The 16,283-nt window shown below is 40.0% G+C and overlaps 1 protein-coding gene across 3 annotated transcripts in view; it reads left to right on the top strand.

The window, feature by feature from the left end:
- The window catches only part of LOC147217966 (talin-2), a 100,551-nt gene extending 86,851 nt beyond the window's left edge, over positions 1-13,700 (top strand). For all 3 annotated transcript variants that reach the window (XM_086174617.1, XM_086174615.1, XM_086174616.1), the window contains exons 47-58: positions 568-734; positions 1,651-1,834; positions 2,768-2,893; positions 4,441-4,557; positions 4,752-4,937; positions 5,032-5,139; positions 5,596-5,701; positions 6,415-6,539; positions 9,659-9,847; positions 9,936-10,118; positions 10,468-10,593; positions 11,041-13,700. In XM_086174617.1, coding sequence (XP_086030743.1) covers positions 568-734; positions 1,651-1,834; positions 2,768-2,893; positions 4,441-4,557; positions 4,752-4,937; positions 5,032-5,139; positions 5,596-5,701; positions 6,415-6,539; positions 9,659-9,847; positions 9,936-10,118; positions 10,468-10,593; positions 11,041-11,169 — 1,746 coding nt within the window. In that variant the 3' untranslated portion in view covers positions 11,170-13,700. The remainder of the gene's footprint in view (positions 1-567; positions 735-1,650; positions 1,835-2,767; positions 2,894-4,440; positions 4,558-4,751; positions 4,938-5,031; positions 5,140-5,595; positions 5,702-6,414; positions 6,540-9,658; positions 9,848-9,935; positions 10,119-10,467; positions 10,594-11,040) is intronic.
- Positions 13,701-16,283: the final 2,583 nt, after the last annotated feature.

Here is a 16,283-nt window from a genome sequence, read left to right as displayed (position 1 = left end):
GAAATCCTTTGCTGTGGGCCTGTTTGTGCTTCAAAGGCTTGACTGTCTAAATCATAGTCCTTAGCAAAATGCATTACGCTGCAGTTTGGTTTAATAATTCATGGTTAAGTTTTGCACAGGTCATATATAATCAGTCTGGCAACAATGTCAATGTTAAGTTATTGGCGAGGAAACAAATCCCTCTATTTATGCGCCCACATTTTAGGCTGTAGAGAGATTGGTTTTATTCATACGATAGCCGCTGATAATTTAGATATCATTTCTAATTGTCTTGAAAACTGCATTTTTATTCAAGCTACTACTTAAAGTCTCTTTATTCGAAGTGAAACATCACTGAATCCCTTTCTAGTCACTCAAGCATTTGACAGGAAAACAAGTCTGACATATTTCCCAAAGTGATGCTCTGCTGTCTGACCTGACAGAGAAAGCAGTCTGACTGGCATTTCAAAATATACAACTAGCAATAAAACACATCAGTTAAGCTGCTTGTCAGGCAGGTGAGGTATCGGGGTTCCTCACGTCTTCACCTGTATGACAATCCATTGTTGTATCCGTGTTCGTCCTCAGGTGTCCTTGGTGCTCTCGGCTCTCCAGGCGGGCAACAAGGGCACGCAAGCCTGCATCACAGCGGCCAGCGCCGTGTCAGGAATTATCGCCGATCTGGACACGACCATCATGTTTGCCTCGGCCGGTACCCTCAACGCCGAGAACGATGAGTCTTTCGCCGACCACAGGTGAGTGAAAGGGATTTGTTTGCTTTGTTTTTCTCTTCTCTATACAAACAGCATTTAGTCTACAAGTATAAGACCTGACTGGGGTCTAAAAGTACCCATTTGGTTATCTTTCATCTGAAACTGACAGAATGACTTAGTGGCTGATGGAAAAATGGGAGGAAACGTCTTGACTTAGAAACTACAAATTACCCTCCGGGTTTGAAAGATGAAAGAAGTGTCACATCAGTTACTGTTCTTTCTCTCAAAGGCGAAGGCTCCACTTGAAGGGATTTCATGCTCGAATAAATGCCAAAAGAATCAACTATTACAAATTGTTATACAGTATTGAGTGAATTTCTGTTTTCTGCAGATATATGTGTAAATATGTAGTATTTGACTGGATACTGTGGTATTTAGTTTTTTTTTGTTTGTTTTTTTTTTTGTTTGTTTGTTTTTTTTTAATTGGATTTTGGAGGATTGGATGTATAACGATCTGAAACAAAGGGTAAACCTAGAGCCGTACAGACAAGTGTTAGAGAAATTGTCCTCCACCTCCCTAAAAAGCCATGAAAGTGACTATGCAGAGAACCCCTCCTGGGGAAGGATGAAAGCTGGTGAGATCTTTTTTTTTTTCTCCAAGTCTTTCATTGAGCTCAGTTGGAAATTAAAAAGTTGAGGTACTTCTCCGCCGGCTGTTTCAGAAACTCAACTGTCTTGAATCATTTCGTGATCAGACCATTTGGCCATTTGTGAGCACCAGCATCCACACCCGCGCTTCATTATGATTTACATTTTTGCAGGAGATTTCCCAATCTGGACTTCAATTACTAAACTCCTTTTATTACTACAGCTTTGACAGAGATAACCTATAATTCTGGCCTTTTTCACTCCTCACGTTTTCCTTCTCTTCTTGTTATCACTGCATCTCTATCTTTAGGGAAAATATCCTGAAGACAGCCAAAGCCCTGGTGGAGGATACGAAGATGCTGGTGTCCGGTGCGGCTTCTGGTCAGGACAAGCTGGCTCAGGCAGCCCAGTCATCTGCCAAAACCATTACACAGCTCACAGATGTGGTTAAACTTGGAGCTGCTAGCATTGGCTCAGATGATCCTGAGACCCAGGTTAGTTAGCCTGTTAGCTGTATCTGCTGAACCATGAGGTCAAATCATGGTGTTTTTATTCCTCCACCTTTTATTCCTCCCAAAATAATAGTGTGGGTATTTCTTTGGTCATTTTCGGGGGCTTTATTCTTTTTTTTACTTTTAAATCTGCTCTTCCAAATGATATTTGATCATACTCCTTATATTGTCCGGTGATTTAATAGGTACTTGACTATTGTTCAAACTTTTTTGCTGATTCTGTTTTCAGCGATTAATTCTAATCTTTTGCTAGGGGTTTTATTCATTTATTTTTAATATGCTCAGTTCATGATATTGTAAAGAGTCACGAATGTTGGGGTTTATGTGGATGCTTGTTTTCTGTGTGATTTTGGGGTTGCTAGGAATTTTGTAGGTGTGGTTTTGGGGTGCAAGGCATTCTGTTTTTTTTGGTTTTTTTTTACCTGGATTGAAGCAGGAACAGAGTCGTATTGGAAGCTGGTGTGGTGTGCCTGTGGCCAACGACAGCTATTTGCTTATGTTTGTGTTTTCCGTGACTAAAACGTTAAGATATTTACCGCAGCTTAGTTTGCTAATGGGAAAAGGTGTGAATGATTAAGAAAAAAGATTTGTAATATTTGTATTTTCTATCTTTACATTTAGTATTATTTCTTAAATGGGCCAATCATTATTTTGTAATAATAATCATGTTGAGAATCTCCACTTTTTGGCTACCCATGCAATATTAAGCTGGATTCACTCAATCAAACTGTAGGGAATAACCGTTCTAAAATCCCACTTTGCAAAGTTTTCTCCAGCAAAAGTACTTAAGTGTGCTACATTTCATTGTTTTCCCCAGGTGTGTGTCGCTTTATGTAAAAAAATGACTAGAGCTCACTCTTGAGGGTTTTGTCCCTCGCCGGACTGTGCTGATAAATCTGCGCCCTGTTCCCCCAGGTGGTTCTGATAAATGCTGTCAAAGACGTTGCCAAGGCGCTGGCAGAGCTCATTAGTGCCACCAAGTGTGCCGCGGGAAAGGCAGCAGATGATCCATCGATGTACCAACTGAAGAGTGCTGCCAAGGTGAAGGGATGAGGGCTTTTGTAAAATCTAGAAAAATGTGTTTGAATGTAAAGGACAGCAGTAATCTTGATTTGTAGATAAATGCACTCTGTAAATTAGACAGGAGGTATAATCTACAAAGAACAATGCTGAGTTGTCTCAGTAATTCTCTCATGTTGAAAATAAACATAGTTTCTGTGTGTATCCTATCTGCAAACTCCTAGTATCAAGTTATTCCCCAAGGTTTTATTCTTCTCTGTGGCCAACATGACTAATTTCCCATCATGTAGTACAGGAACCTTAAAGGTAGTGCATCTACAAGGATTCACCTCAGCATGAAATTGGAGTGAAGACATAAATGTAGTAAAGTAGATGTCCACCTCCTCCAGGCAGTGCCATTTGTCAGCCCATGCGCCATCACTGTTTTTATGAGAATGTTCTCTCACAAGTTTAAGTAATGGCTGTGTACCAGTAATGTAAATAACCAGTAAATGGATGTTCTGGATAACAGGAACCAAAGATATTTCTCACGGAGATAAATCAATGGAATGCTTGGCTCCAGCTCATTTCCAGAACCAGAGATTCTCAGAGCGGCTGTTAATAATCTTTGGATGACACGCTTTTCTGCTCATCATCACCTTCAGCTATGACATAAAAACAGTCAGTTTTACAGCAGTGTCATAGCAACTTTTAGATGAAAACATTTCTCTTAGACAGCTTTAGGTGCTGTCGTGAAACAATCTTGTGTGAATTTAATTTTGGGATGGAGGGGGTCGACTGAGGGGTTTTGCACCCTCTATCTCTGGGTTTCAAGAGGTACAGTCCTCATGGCTCATCATACAGATCACCTCAAACTCTAACACACCCCAGTAACATTCTGCGGTTTGGCGTTGAGGAAAAGATGTGCAACACAAATAGCAGGAGCTGTCCACTAAGCTTACCTGAGTGCGGAACCCCCTCCCCCCCTTTTTTTTTTTTTAAGACAAACCTGGAGCAAATCTGACCTTTTCTGCAGCAATGGAATACATGAGAAGTAAGATGAAAAAAAGAAGAAATACCCAGGAAAATCTTGTTTTCATGGAAAAATATTTAAACATTTTCTGTGTATTTTTCCGATTTAATTTTAAGTGGAAATACATGTCTGTTAAAAGGACATTTAGTTTATATTCATATGCATGCTCACAGTGCTTTTTAAAAAATACGAAGAACTAAATTTCTTTTATCAGTACCATACTTGCTAGTATCAATAATGTATAATTTTAACCCTATTTTAAAAATGAAGCCCTGCGTTTTTTTTTTTTTAAGGAGAGGAAAATAATAGTGCTTGATGTTTCTGCAATATCCTTTAAAAAGTGGGGGCACTAAAATACCCCTTTTTGAAATCATCCTAATCTGCATATTACAACATAATAGTGGTTGAGCTGGCGTTTTTATGATTCTAATCTACTTTATCGTACAGTCTAATTACTAGCCTTGGCTATAACCTTCAAAATTTTTGAGACCATGGTGTTTTTAATTCCAATTAATGACAATCTTCTCTGATTATGCCACTTTTCTGTGCATGCCAGGTGATGGTGACCAATGTGACATCCTTGCTGAAGACCGTCAAGGCTGTGGAGGACGAGGCCACTCGGGGCACAAGGGCGCTAGAGGCGACTATTGAGTGTATCAAACAGGAAATGGCGGTGAGAATTCGGGGACACACACACATACAGATGAATGACTGCCATGTGACTTGTATCTTATCTGTTCAGTGAAGACTTCTCTCAAACTCATTAGCTGTCTGATGTATAAATACTGCAGTTATATTCTATATTTTATCAACCTCCCAGCGCTATGTTGTGCTCTGCTTGACATTTAATGTGACCCCTGCAACCAGGTGTTCCAATCTAAGGATGCTCCCAACAAGACTACTACACCAGAAGAGTTCATTCGTATGACCAAGGGCATCACCATGGCAACTGCGAAGGCCGTGGCTGCAGGCAATTCTGCCCGGCAGGAGGACATTATCCATACTGCCAACCTCAGCCGGAAAGCCATTTCAGACATGCTCACAACATGCAAGGTTATTGTTCCTGCCTAAACAGTTGCAAATACCTGTCATTACTATTCGCTCTTCTGTTGAAAATGCTAGAAATGCAATTTTTGCTGTTTTTCAGCAAGCGGCTTATCATCCAGAGGTCAACGAGGAGGTGAAGAACCGGGCACTGATGTATGGAGCGGAGTGTACGAATGGATACATTGATCTCCTGGAACAAGTGCTTTTGGTACGGATTGCTTGTTTTCATCAGCACCCCATGAATAACAGTTCATTTTGACATGAGGTGTTCAAATGGCAGTAAACATACAAGCTAATGAAATCATAATTTTCATCCCACTAAATATTTGGACTGAAAGAAATCTTGCTGCAAAAACTCCTTTTGGGGAAAAAAAAATCTTGTTGTCACTTAAGGGTAATTGGTTAAAACTTAATTAAATTCTGTTCCATAGCATACATACCAATAGCTACTTTATGTACAGTATATGGTTTGATTTACAGTGTCAGTCACTTAAAATTAGTGACTCTGACACCCAAAACTTATATGCTTATCATGTGCTGGTCATTAAATGACCCTGAGTGTAAATTCTATATATATATTATTAGCAATTCTTTTTATTGCTTGAAGTGTGCTTATCTAATCCAATTCTGAAATGTTGAACCTGTGATATATTTGCGTGCGCAGGTCCTGCAAAAACCCACAGCAGAGCAGAAGCAGCTGCTGGCAGCTTGTTCAAAACGAGTGGCCGGCGCCGTCACAGAACTGATCCAGACCGCGGAGGCCATGAAAGGTAAAGGGCGCGCATTCACCAAGATGCTCACACACCATGTAACCTGACTTTACAAACTGACCCATCTTTCATTTTACAATGTAGAATGTGCTCCAATCAAAGTGGCATTTATTTACTGACTGCAGAAGGTTCCATCACTGTTAATCAAATCAAAATAACTTCATACTTCTTACTGTATTGTGGATTAATCGTCGGCTCCTGTATTAACTTTTCTCCAAGAACAACTGTTCCGTGAAAATTTTTCTTTCACATCAATCGTTGTGCCCACGGACAAAATAGAGGAACCAATTCTTACCTTTTCAAAAAACATTAATTCTTCTGTCCTCCTTCTTTTGCCACAGATGGAGGTAAGTTAGAATTGTTTTTTTATTTGTGCTGCGACTGATTTCACCAGATGTGAGCTGCTCAACATGCGCGCTAACATCAATCATTTAATCTCATCATGAAATCCAGCTGCTCTCGCGATCTTTTGAGTACCAGGCTTCATCCATTCTGCTAGGTTTTACTTTCCATCCCATGTAATAAACATCATCTCTTCATGTTTGCCTTAAAGAAGAGTATGTGGCCTTCAGATGCTATGCATGGGTTGCAGTGATATGTGGTACTTTTGTCTTGCGTGATCAGTGTTGTTGACCTGAGGCATGCAGACCAAAACCTGTCCAGACATTTTTTTAATTTTGCATCTTAATTGCATGTCTGCGCATGCACCGCAGGATCAGAGTGGGTTGACCCCGAGGACCCGACAGTCATCGCAGAGACGGAGCTGCTTGGTGCCGCGGCGTCCATCGAAGCAGCAGCCAAGAAGTTGGAGCAGCTCAAACCCAGAGCCAAGCCCAAGGTAACTAGACTGCAAATAACTGGAAAAGTCACCATAACTTTTTGTCTATGTGCAGGTGAAGGAGTTGATAACAATAGTGCCAAAGATATTGACCATAATTGTTGTGGAGCAAATTAAAAGACTGAAATAAACTCATCAGCAGAGAGTTAAACCAGTTAAATCCAAGAAAAAAACTTCTTTGCTAATGGAAATTTCAAATACGTGTATAAAAGTCTTCCAATCCTTCTTTGTACCACGGCTCTTAGAGGGAGTTGTATCCTCTGAAATAAAAAAGTAATTTCAAATTGTGATTCCAAAAAAAAAAGGAAAATCACAATTCCAAATATGCTCAGAGAATAAGTTCAATATAATTACCATTACCAGAAATAAGTTTTAACTTGCGTATTTACAAATTCTGATCCGATGGTATTGCAAAAGAAGCACTGTATTATAAGCAGATATTGTCTTTGAAATTAAATAGCAGAATCCAGTCCTGTCTGAGCCCAGGCTGGGATGTCAGGTGGCCAATATTCCATCACATTCAATGCCAACCTTGTGAAAGCAGAATAATGACTATAGCTATTGTGGGTAGTTGGTGACTGAGCTGTTATCACACTTAAGAATCACTCCTGCCTCCAGGTGAGTGTGCAGTTGTTGAACAGCCTACGACATCTGCCTTACCTGGGGGAATCCTAATAGAATGCTGCCTGTCACCTTGCCCAAACAGAATCCTCACAAACTATGCATCTGGGTTAGAAATTAAACTGAAACGACATAACACTCATACACGGTGTAATGGCCGACCTCCACACTCCTGAGGCAATCCAGGACAAACTGTCTGCGTTAAACAGACATGCTGACAGTGTGAAATGTTGTGCTGTCACTCCCCAGCCAGTTACTGACCCTAGGAAGTCTGACTTCACTTTTGACTTTGGAAATTCTCCTCCCTTGAAAGAGTGAAAGGAAAGAGTAATTCAGAATTCAACAGCGTATGCTGATGTCTGATACTGACCTTTAGCTGCATTGATTTTTTTTTTTTTTTTGTTTTGTTTTTTTGTTTTGTTTTTTTGCTGTAGCAGCAATGCCATGCAGGCCAAAATACTACTTTGTGAATTTGACAACTAAGAAAATCGGTGTCAGTCAATCACTGCTTTCCACATCACCTTAATTCTTATATCACTCACTGGTTCTGCTAAATTAAAAAAGAGAAGTTTGGTTGTTTTTAAAATGCTTTTCCTCAAAAATATATTTTTTCTTCCGGTGCAACTTATTGATTAGCTTAAATTCACACAAGATTATGTCTGCAACATAGCACACCAATTAGCACAAATATAAAAATGTTCTGCACTGATATTCCATCTCATTAATAAAAGCTACAAAGCTGCAGCATCCACCTCTTGTACGTACTACACAGCATCCTCTGGCAAAGTCAGAACATTTCAATTTCAATCTCTTGTTTATCTGAATAGTCATGAGAACAGTACGCAATCCAGTTCTACAATGTTCATATATACACGTTAGAAATATGAGAAATATGAAATCTCCTTTCAGACACCATTTAAAAGTACAATGCTTACTAATTCATTTATTTTTACCTCAAATTGCAAATGGTTTCTGGGTACATGGGGATATTGCAAAAACAGTTTTTTTGGTAATTTGAAAACAAATACAATGGAATGTATAAAAAGCTACTAAATTTGTCCTTAGCAGTGTACTAAACAAACTACTAAGCAGTTACGGCACAGTGAATTATTCTATATATTTTTCTTTTGCTGCTTTGCACTAATGACAAATTTAATAGTTCTCTCTGTCAAATGGGTTGTTTAGGAAAAAGTTAAATGACAGAATACGTTTCCCACTTACAATTTCACAGTGAATAGATATTTGAACTGAAGTTAAGCTGAAGCAACACATTTTTTTTCCCTTTTCCCTTTCCTTTCACACAGTGATCAGCTGATGGTTTTGATATGCAAGATATTATAAAAATCCACCTTTTACCTTTCTGTGTACAGATTTGGATGAGGCACCTTTTGTTTTAATATTTGCAGGGAAGGGTGATCCGTCTTTTGTGATGTCTCTTCGCTTTTGACAAATTTCCCATCAAAATGACCCAGATTTAGAGAATTTAACAATAACCATTTTCCCATTCCAATCGAATGCATTCACCTTTTACCCACTTAATTTGGCATCCATTTCCATCACACCGTTGCTTTTGATATCATTTATTTTTGACCACTCCGACAGAGAGTGAGCAAAAATGATGTTTTAATACTCACTGAAACCCCACCTCTTTCACCTACTCATTATTAGATTAGCCCCGGCCGCATTCTCCCCCTCCATCCATCTCTAGTAATTCTAGCCAAAGCCTGTTCCAGCGTACTCTGTGTTCTCTGGCTCCCAATTAACCCCCTCCCTGCCTCCTTCCCCGCGCCCCTGCCTACCCCCAACTCAGGAGGCCTTCTCTGCAGGGCTCTGTCTGATATGTTTGATATATTAGGTTGTTATTCAGTCCCAACTATATATCAAACATATTCCTACAGTGTCCCGCTCTGTCTACAAACTTGTGGCATGAATGTGTTTGTGTGGCAAAAAGTCTTAACAGTCAGAGTGGAGTGGATTGGAGTGGGTGGGATGCATAATTACTGACCGATTATCTGTGCAGAATCTAGTTTCCTCTTTGTTCCTATCTACAGAAGCTTTTTATCAGCTGTTGCTCTCAAGTTAGATCTCTTATGTTCGGCTGAATGAATCTTTTGGGGAGTCAACATTGTTTTTCCTTTCGACAACTGCATCAGTGGTGATAATAGAGTGATTAATTTAAAAGGTTTTCCATCAAAGTTCTACTTTTCTTACTTTCATCAATTGGGAGAATGACAAATTTTTGACTTTTTTGGATTGAATACACTTGCTAATGGGGTTATTTGAAACTATTAGAAATTCGCTGAAACTTGAGTTGAGTGAATGTCAACTATTTCATGTTTCATTTTGCTGGTTTTATATCAACTGTGCTCCACTTTAGAATGTGAACAAAAGTGCACTAGATATCTATGTATGCATGCATTTTTTTTTTCTTTAAAGAAATACAATTCATAAGCCTAGTTACAAAACTCATCCGGTCTATTTCTCTTCTTCCCCCTTAGCTGGCCGATGAGACACTGAACTTTGAGGAGCAGATCTTGGAGGCAGCCAAGTCCATCGCTGCAGCCACCAGTGCTTTGGTTAAATCTGCCTCTGCTGCTCAAAGGGAGCTGGTGGCTCAGGGCAAAGTGGGCTCCATTCCAGCCAACGCTGTGGATGACGGACAGTGGTCCCAAGGACTCATCTCTGCTGTAAGCTTGAAGGACAATATTTAGCCAGGTTCAATCCAAGACACAATTTCACAACCCAGATGACTTAATTTTCCCCTCTCCCTGTCAGGCACGTATGGTCGCAGCAGCAACCAGTAATCTGTGCGAGGCGGCCAATGCCTCTGTGCAAGGCCATGCCAGTGAGGAGAAGCTCATCTCTTCAGCCAAGCAGGTGGCTGCCTCGACTGCCCAGCTGCTCGTCGCCTGCAAGGTGAAGGCTGACCAAGACTCAGAGGCCATGAGGAGGCTGCAGGTACAAACACACTTTGCAGATCAGCTACCTTCAGGTTATTAGCTGCATATTACTGCTTGACAAATCCATAGAAACTGAATATTGTCTGTTCCTGTAAACTAGATTTTTTTTTTTTTTTTTTTTAACTAAAGAAAAAAAATTGTGCTACATTGTTCGGGCATCAACATAGTGTGGCAAAAATGAATGAAATGACTCAGGATAGGAGGTACCTTATTTTACCCGTACATCAAAAAGAAAAGTGGCTTCTAAATCATATTCTGGTTGTAGCAAATCCTCAGAAAACCAATTTTACAGAATATGTCATTTTAGAAGTGCTTGTTTTTTTGAAAGCTGTCTCATCTTCCATTAGATCGCTGGGAATGCAGTGAAGAAGGCCTCAGACAACCTGGTGCGGGCGGCTCAGAAAGCAGCGTTTGATAAAGCAGATGAAGACAATGTGGTTGTCAAGACCAAGTTTGTGGGCGGAATTGCTCAGGTAAAATGGTCTGAGACCACTCAATGTTATAAAAGCCTTTGCGTCATCTGGATTCTATCACGGCATGTTTTGCTATGGTTGACTATTTTCAACATCAGGGATACTAATGGAAAATCACAATATAAATAACCATATAATAATAAGAAGAAGAATAATAATAATGCGATTAATAGTATAATAACAATGTAATTGAAGAAGTGCATTTTTAAAGTGAAAATTAATTGGCAAGTTACGCTGTTTAAAGAGTAATATTTGAAAAAAATCACCTCTATTCAAAATGAGGTGAAGTTGATTCAAGGACAGCATAAATTCACAAATTCATAGCATTTTACCCATGATTATCAGCAGAGAAATTAAATTTCTTGAAAATCACCAAGGAGATGCTGTTTCTCAGATCTAAAAAGTACCTTTTCTGCAGCATACAAATTCATTCTTTTGTCCATTTAGATCATTGCTGCCCAGGAGGAAATGCTGAGGAAGGAACGAGAGTTGGAGGAGGCTCGGAAGAAACTAGCTCAGATCAGGCAGCAGCAGTACAAGTTCCTCCCCAGTGAACTTCGTGAGGACAACAATTAATTTAAAAAAAAAAAAGCAACCCACACACCAAGGCATAGTCTTGAAAAGATATGAGAAGCAGATCTTTGTTGGTACAGACCTGCACCACACAATGACTTATTATCAATCACTTTACATTGAGAGAGCCCTTAAAGGTACAGCTAAATACTACTGCGTGGAAATGACTACTTACAGAAAACTCAACATAAGGATTGTGGTAAAATGACTGAAGAAGTACTCGATGTTCTTGAGTATAGCGTTGCGTACTTTGACTGACAATAATCTCTACCAGAATGTGACCTGCCTGGGGCAAGCCGTAAAAGCACATTTGTCCTCATTTTTGTCTAGAAGCTACAGTTTATGTCTTGTGTCTTACAAGCTGCAGCTCTAGTTCTTAACTCTAAAGATGAAGAATTGATTGTATTGCTGTTACTGTCATATAGCCATTTATCTGTAATGTCAGCTAAGGAGCTACACTGATATTGTATAAATGTGGGCCTTTCTCCTCTGTGAAGTGTGTCCAAGCATAATGTGGAAGCGCGCATACTTGCCATGTAAGTGACATGACCGTGTGTCTTGACCATAATGCAGTGGTCATGAAACATGAGATGAAGGAACATGAGCTTTTGCATAGAAGTGCAGCTTGGACCATAATATACATTTAAATAATGGACAGTTGTTGTTTTTTTTTTTGGGGGGGGGGGGTCTAAAATGTCATTGAAGCATTTTTTTTCATCGTGCTGAAGATTTGACATTTTCATGCAGTCACCTAAAAACTCTCCTGCTAAGTTACCGTTTTCTAAGATGCAATTATGTCCGCCTGTTTGTCTCCCCCTGCAGTGTCACTATGCGCAGTTGCTAAGAATCAGGTTTTACAGCCGTAATATGAACACATTTCTACACAGGTAGCCGGTAACCATAGAATGGATGTATAATCTTCGATTTTTAGATGAGATTGATCTCTTATTTTGAGGGCTGACCTTCTCTCTCTATGTCAGAGCCTGTGGTGCTTCTAAGAGCTTACATGCATAAACAAACATTTGTTACACACCGCAAAGAGAATTTGATGCAATAACATGGATGGTGCTTAGGAGGGCAGTAAAGATGCCGCTAACGCCACATTCAATGTAAAGTATTGATCCTGGAGATACTGTACATGTGTTTACTTTGCATTTGCTAACGCCATCTGTCCAGATGAATTTTTCAAATTAGCCCCTTTTCAGTGATGAGTCTTTATTTATTCACCTCTGCTTTTGTAATGGTTTCTTCTCCCTTACTAGCCTAGATTTGAATGAATCTAATGATGGATATGTTTCCAGCAATATGATACCAACAGGGATTGGTGAGCCTCAGTTCAACTTCGCCGTCTGTGAACTCGCAAAGTATTTGATAACTTTGCAAAAATCTAATTCCAAGGTATAACAAGTAACACTTTATGCAATCCAAAGTTCCAAGATATATTTGAATTTTATTTTCTTTTTTCTTCAATGACTGAGACACTAATCACCACAGGCAACCATCCTACATTGTTTTTTCAATTAAGGGTGCTCTGTGTGACTTGACTGAATATACTACTTGCTGCAATAGAAGATACTGTTTACTGAATTTGATTGTAGTGTGTTTGGCTCCTTGTCTTACTGAAATGGCTGTGTTTGAATTTTTCAACTACAGTTTGTAAGATTTGGGTCCTGCTGTGCATTGCATGGCTTTGTGCTTCAGATACATCTCACTTTATACAGTCACAAAATTGAAGAATACTCTTGAGTGACTGACGTACGCAGACTGAATGCCACAACTGACGCAAATTGGCTAAAAGGGGGGCAATTACTTGTCAGTGTCAATAAGGTTTGAGATGTCGTGACGGGTGGGGTCCATGGCTCATGAGTCCAATCTGTAGTGTTATTATTAGTGCCTTAGTCCGTAGCCCATACAATGTCTGGTCTGCTTGATTGACAGCGTCACCGTATCCGTCTGTAGAAAGTATCAGGCAGTCAGTTTGTTCTGGAATGTAATTTCACATTTGTGGTTTTTTTTTTAACATTTGTTGTCCCACATCAAACTTGCTATCCCCCTGAAGTGCTGAGAAAATTGTATCCCTGTTTACTTTCTGTCTGTCTCCCTCATGTAGGGTCTTTCAGGGATGGCAGAGAGACTGGCTGCAAGTATAGCAGTTACCTTATATATTCCATGAGCACGTGTAACAATGGTTATAAACTGCAAAAGACTGGAAAATTGGGTCTGTCAACTGCTTCAATGTATGTTACAATTCACTGAAATTCTATGTTTCTTTTTTTTTTTCTTGTGCTTTTAATTCTATGGGAGATAAATGTGATGAGAACATTTCGATATACCCATTAAGATGTTGTGATACAATTCAAAAATGTGGAGTAATTGAAGTGTTCTGTAGCCAATGTTTGACCCTTAAGAGAAATACAATTATGAAGTTACTACAATTAAGTTGTGATAAAGAAGTGATAACATACAATATAAAAGATATTTATCTGGCCTCAAAACTATTTTTTGTATTCACTTAAATAAAGGATTTCAATGTGTCTCGATTTTCCCTGTTCGATATGAGACATGCATTTGCAAAACACATACTGTGTGTACATCTGATCTGAGTTTGAAAGTCATTTATTATAATTTTATAATTTTGCCCAATATCAATCACCACCACCATACTATTGAAAATAACAATTTTCTCTTCATATCATTTGAAATTAGGTGCCAAGGACCCTCGAAAACAAAATTGAAATGTATAACAGACAATGTTGAAACACATGTTAGGAGTGACACAAATGTCCTAAATAATGACCTTCCTGCCAGAGGTGCTCAAATATATAAAAGCAGAAAAAGCAGAGTTAAACAACGGATTATTTTTATGTTTAAACTGTGATTCTCAATGTAAATGAATACACTGAAAGTAAATAAGTACATTACTCTGATAGAAACCACTATATTTTTAAGCAACTTGCCAGACTAAAAGTGAGTAAAAAGTATTTTATTGTTCAGAAAAATAATCATTAGCACACTCAACTTATATACACACACACACACCCTGCAGCATGGTTTTTGGTCCACTCCATACAGATCTTCTCCATATTCTTCAGGCTTTGGTATAGCTACCTAGGTTCAGGTCTGGAGACTAGCTAGGCCACTCTACAACCTTGAGATGCTTCTTATGGAGCCACTTCTTAGTTGCCCTGGCTGTGTGTTTCGGGTCATCGTCATGCTTGAAGACCCAGCCACAACCCATCTTCAAGGCTCTTACTGAGAGATGGAGGTTGTTGGCCAAGATCTTGGGAAACATGGCTCCGTCCATCCTCCCCTCAATACGGTGCAGTCATCCCGTCCCCTTTGCCGAAAAGCATCCCCAAAGAATGATCTTTCCACATCCATGCTTTATGGCTGAGATGGTGTTCTTGGGGTTGTACTCGTCCTTTTTCTTCCTCCAAACACGGCGAGTGGAGTTTAGCTCTATTTTGTCTCATCAGACCACATGACCTTCTTCCATTCCTCCTCCGGATCATCCAGATGGTCATTGGCAAACTTCAGATGGGCCTTGACATGTGCTGGCTAGAGCACGGTGGCCTTGCATGCACTGAAGAATTTTAATCCATGATGACATATCAGTAATGGTTTTCTTTGAGACTGTGGTCCCGGCTCTCTTCAGGTCATTAACCAGGTCCAGCCATGTAGTTCTGGGCTGATCCCTCACCTTCCTCATGGTCATTGATACCCCACATGAGATCTTGCATGGAGCCCCAGACTGAGGGAGATTGACCATCATCTTGAACTTCTTCCATTTTCCAACAATTGTGCCAAAAGTTGTTGCCTTCTCACCAAACTGCTTACCTATTGTCCTGTAGTCCATCCCAGCCTTGTGCATGTCTACAGTTTTATCCTTGATGTCCTTACACAGCTCTCTGGTCTTGGCCATTGTGGAAAGGTTGGAGTTTGTTCAATTGAGTGTGTGGACAGGTGTCTTTTATACAGGTAAGGAGTTCAGACGGGTGCAGTTAATACAGGTAATGAGTGGAGAACGGGAGGATTTTTGAGAGATGAAGTAATAAGTCTGTGAGAACCGCAATTCTTATTGGTTTGTTTGCGATCCAATACTTGTGTCATGCAATAAAAAGCAAATTTATTATTTGAAAGTCAAACAATGTGATTTTCTGGATTTTTGTCTCAGATTCTGTCACTCACAGTTGAAGAGTACCTATGATAAAAATTACAGGCCTCGACATGCTTTGCAAGAAGGAAAAGCTGAAAAATCAATATATCAAATACTTTTTCTCCCCACTGTATATATATACATATATGTATACCTGTATATAGATATGTATATATCCATCCACCCCCCACCCCCCCCCCCCCCCCCAGCTTATCTGTAGCCGGTTGGGGGACAGCAGGCGATGCAGTGAAGCCCAGACCTCCCTCTCCCCCGCCACGTGGTCCAGCTCCTCTGGGGGGACCCCAAGATGTTCGCAGGCCAGTCTTGAGACATAGTCTCTCCAGCACGTCATGGGTCTTCCCCGTGGCCTCTTCCTATATTGACATGCCTGGAATACCACCCCTGGGAGGTGCACAGGAGGCATTTTGACCAGATGCCCAAGCCACCTCATCTGACTCCTCTCTATGCGGAGGAGCAGCGGCTCTATTCCGAGCTCCTCCCGGATGACCGAACTTCTCACTCTATCTCTAAGGGAGAGTCCAGCCACCCTGTGGAGGAAACTCATTTCGGCCACTTGTGTCGGCAATCTCGTTCTTTCGGTCAATACCAACAGCTCGTGACCATAGGTGAGGATGGCAAGGTAGATCAACCGCTAAATTGATATATATATATATACACACACACATATCTGGTAAAACATCTGTTTAATGATCAATAGCTGTTTTTGGCCACAGCCACACCACAGAAGCCTGCAATCCATCTAACTGTTCCCACCCAATTCCAGGTAAAAAAAAAAAACACCCAAAAATTCTCCAGCAACCCCAAAATAGCACAGAAAATGAGCATCAACATTATTCCCAGTATTCATGACTTGCTACAATATGTATATATATGTGTGTATAAATGCAGCAGTAATAAATGCTGAAATTCCTTCCCATGGAGAGTAAGGTAGTGTCTAACA

Source organism: Fistularia commersonii, chromosome 27 (assembly GCF_037954325.1).
Source record: "Fistularia commersonii isolate RoL2024-O1a breed Wild chromosome 27, RoL_Fcom_v1.0, whole genome shotgun sequence".
NCBI classification, from domain to species: Eukaryota; Metazoa; Chordata; class Actinopteri; order Syngnathiformes; family Fistulariidae; genus Fistularia; species Fistularia commersonii.
This window is presented reverse-complemented; position numbering and strand designations above follow the sequence as displayed.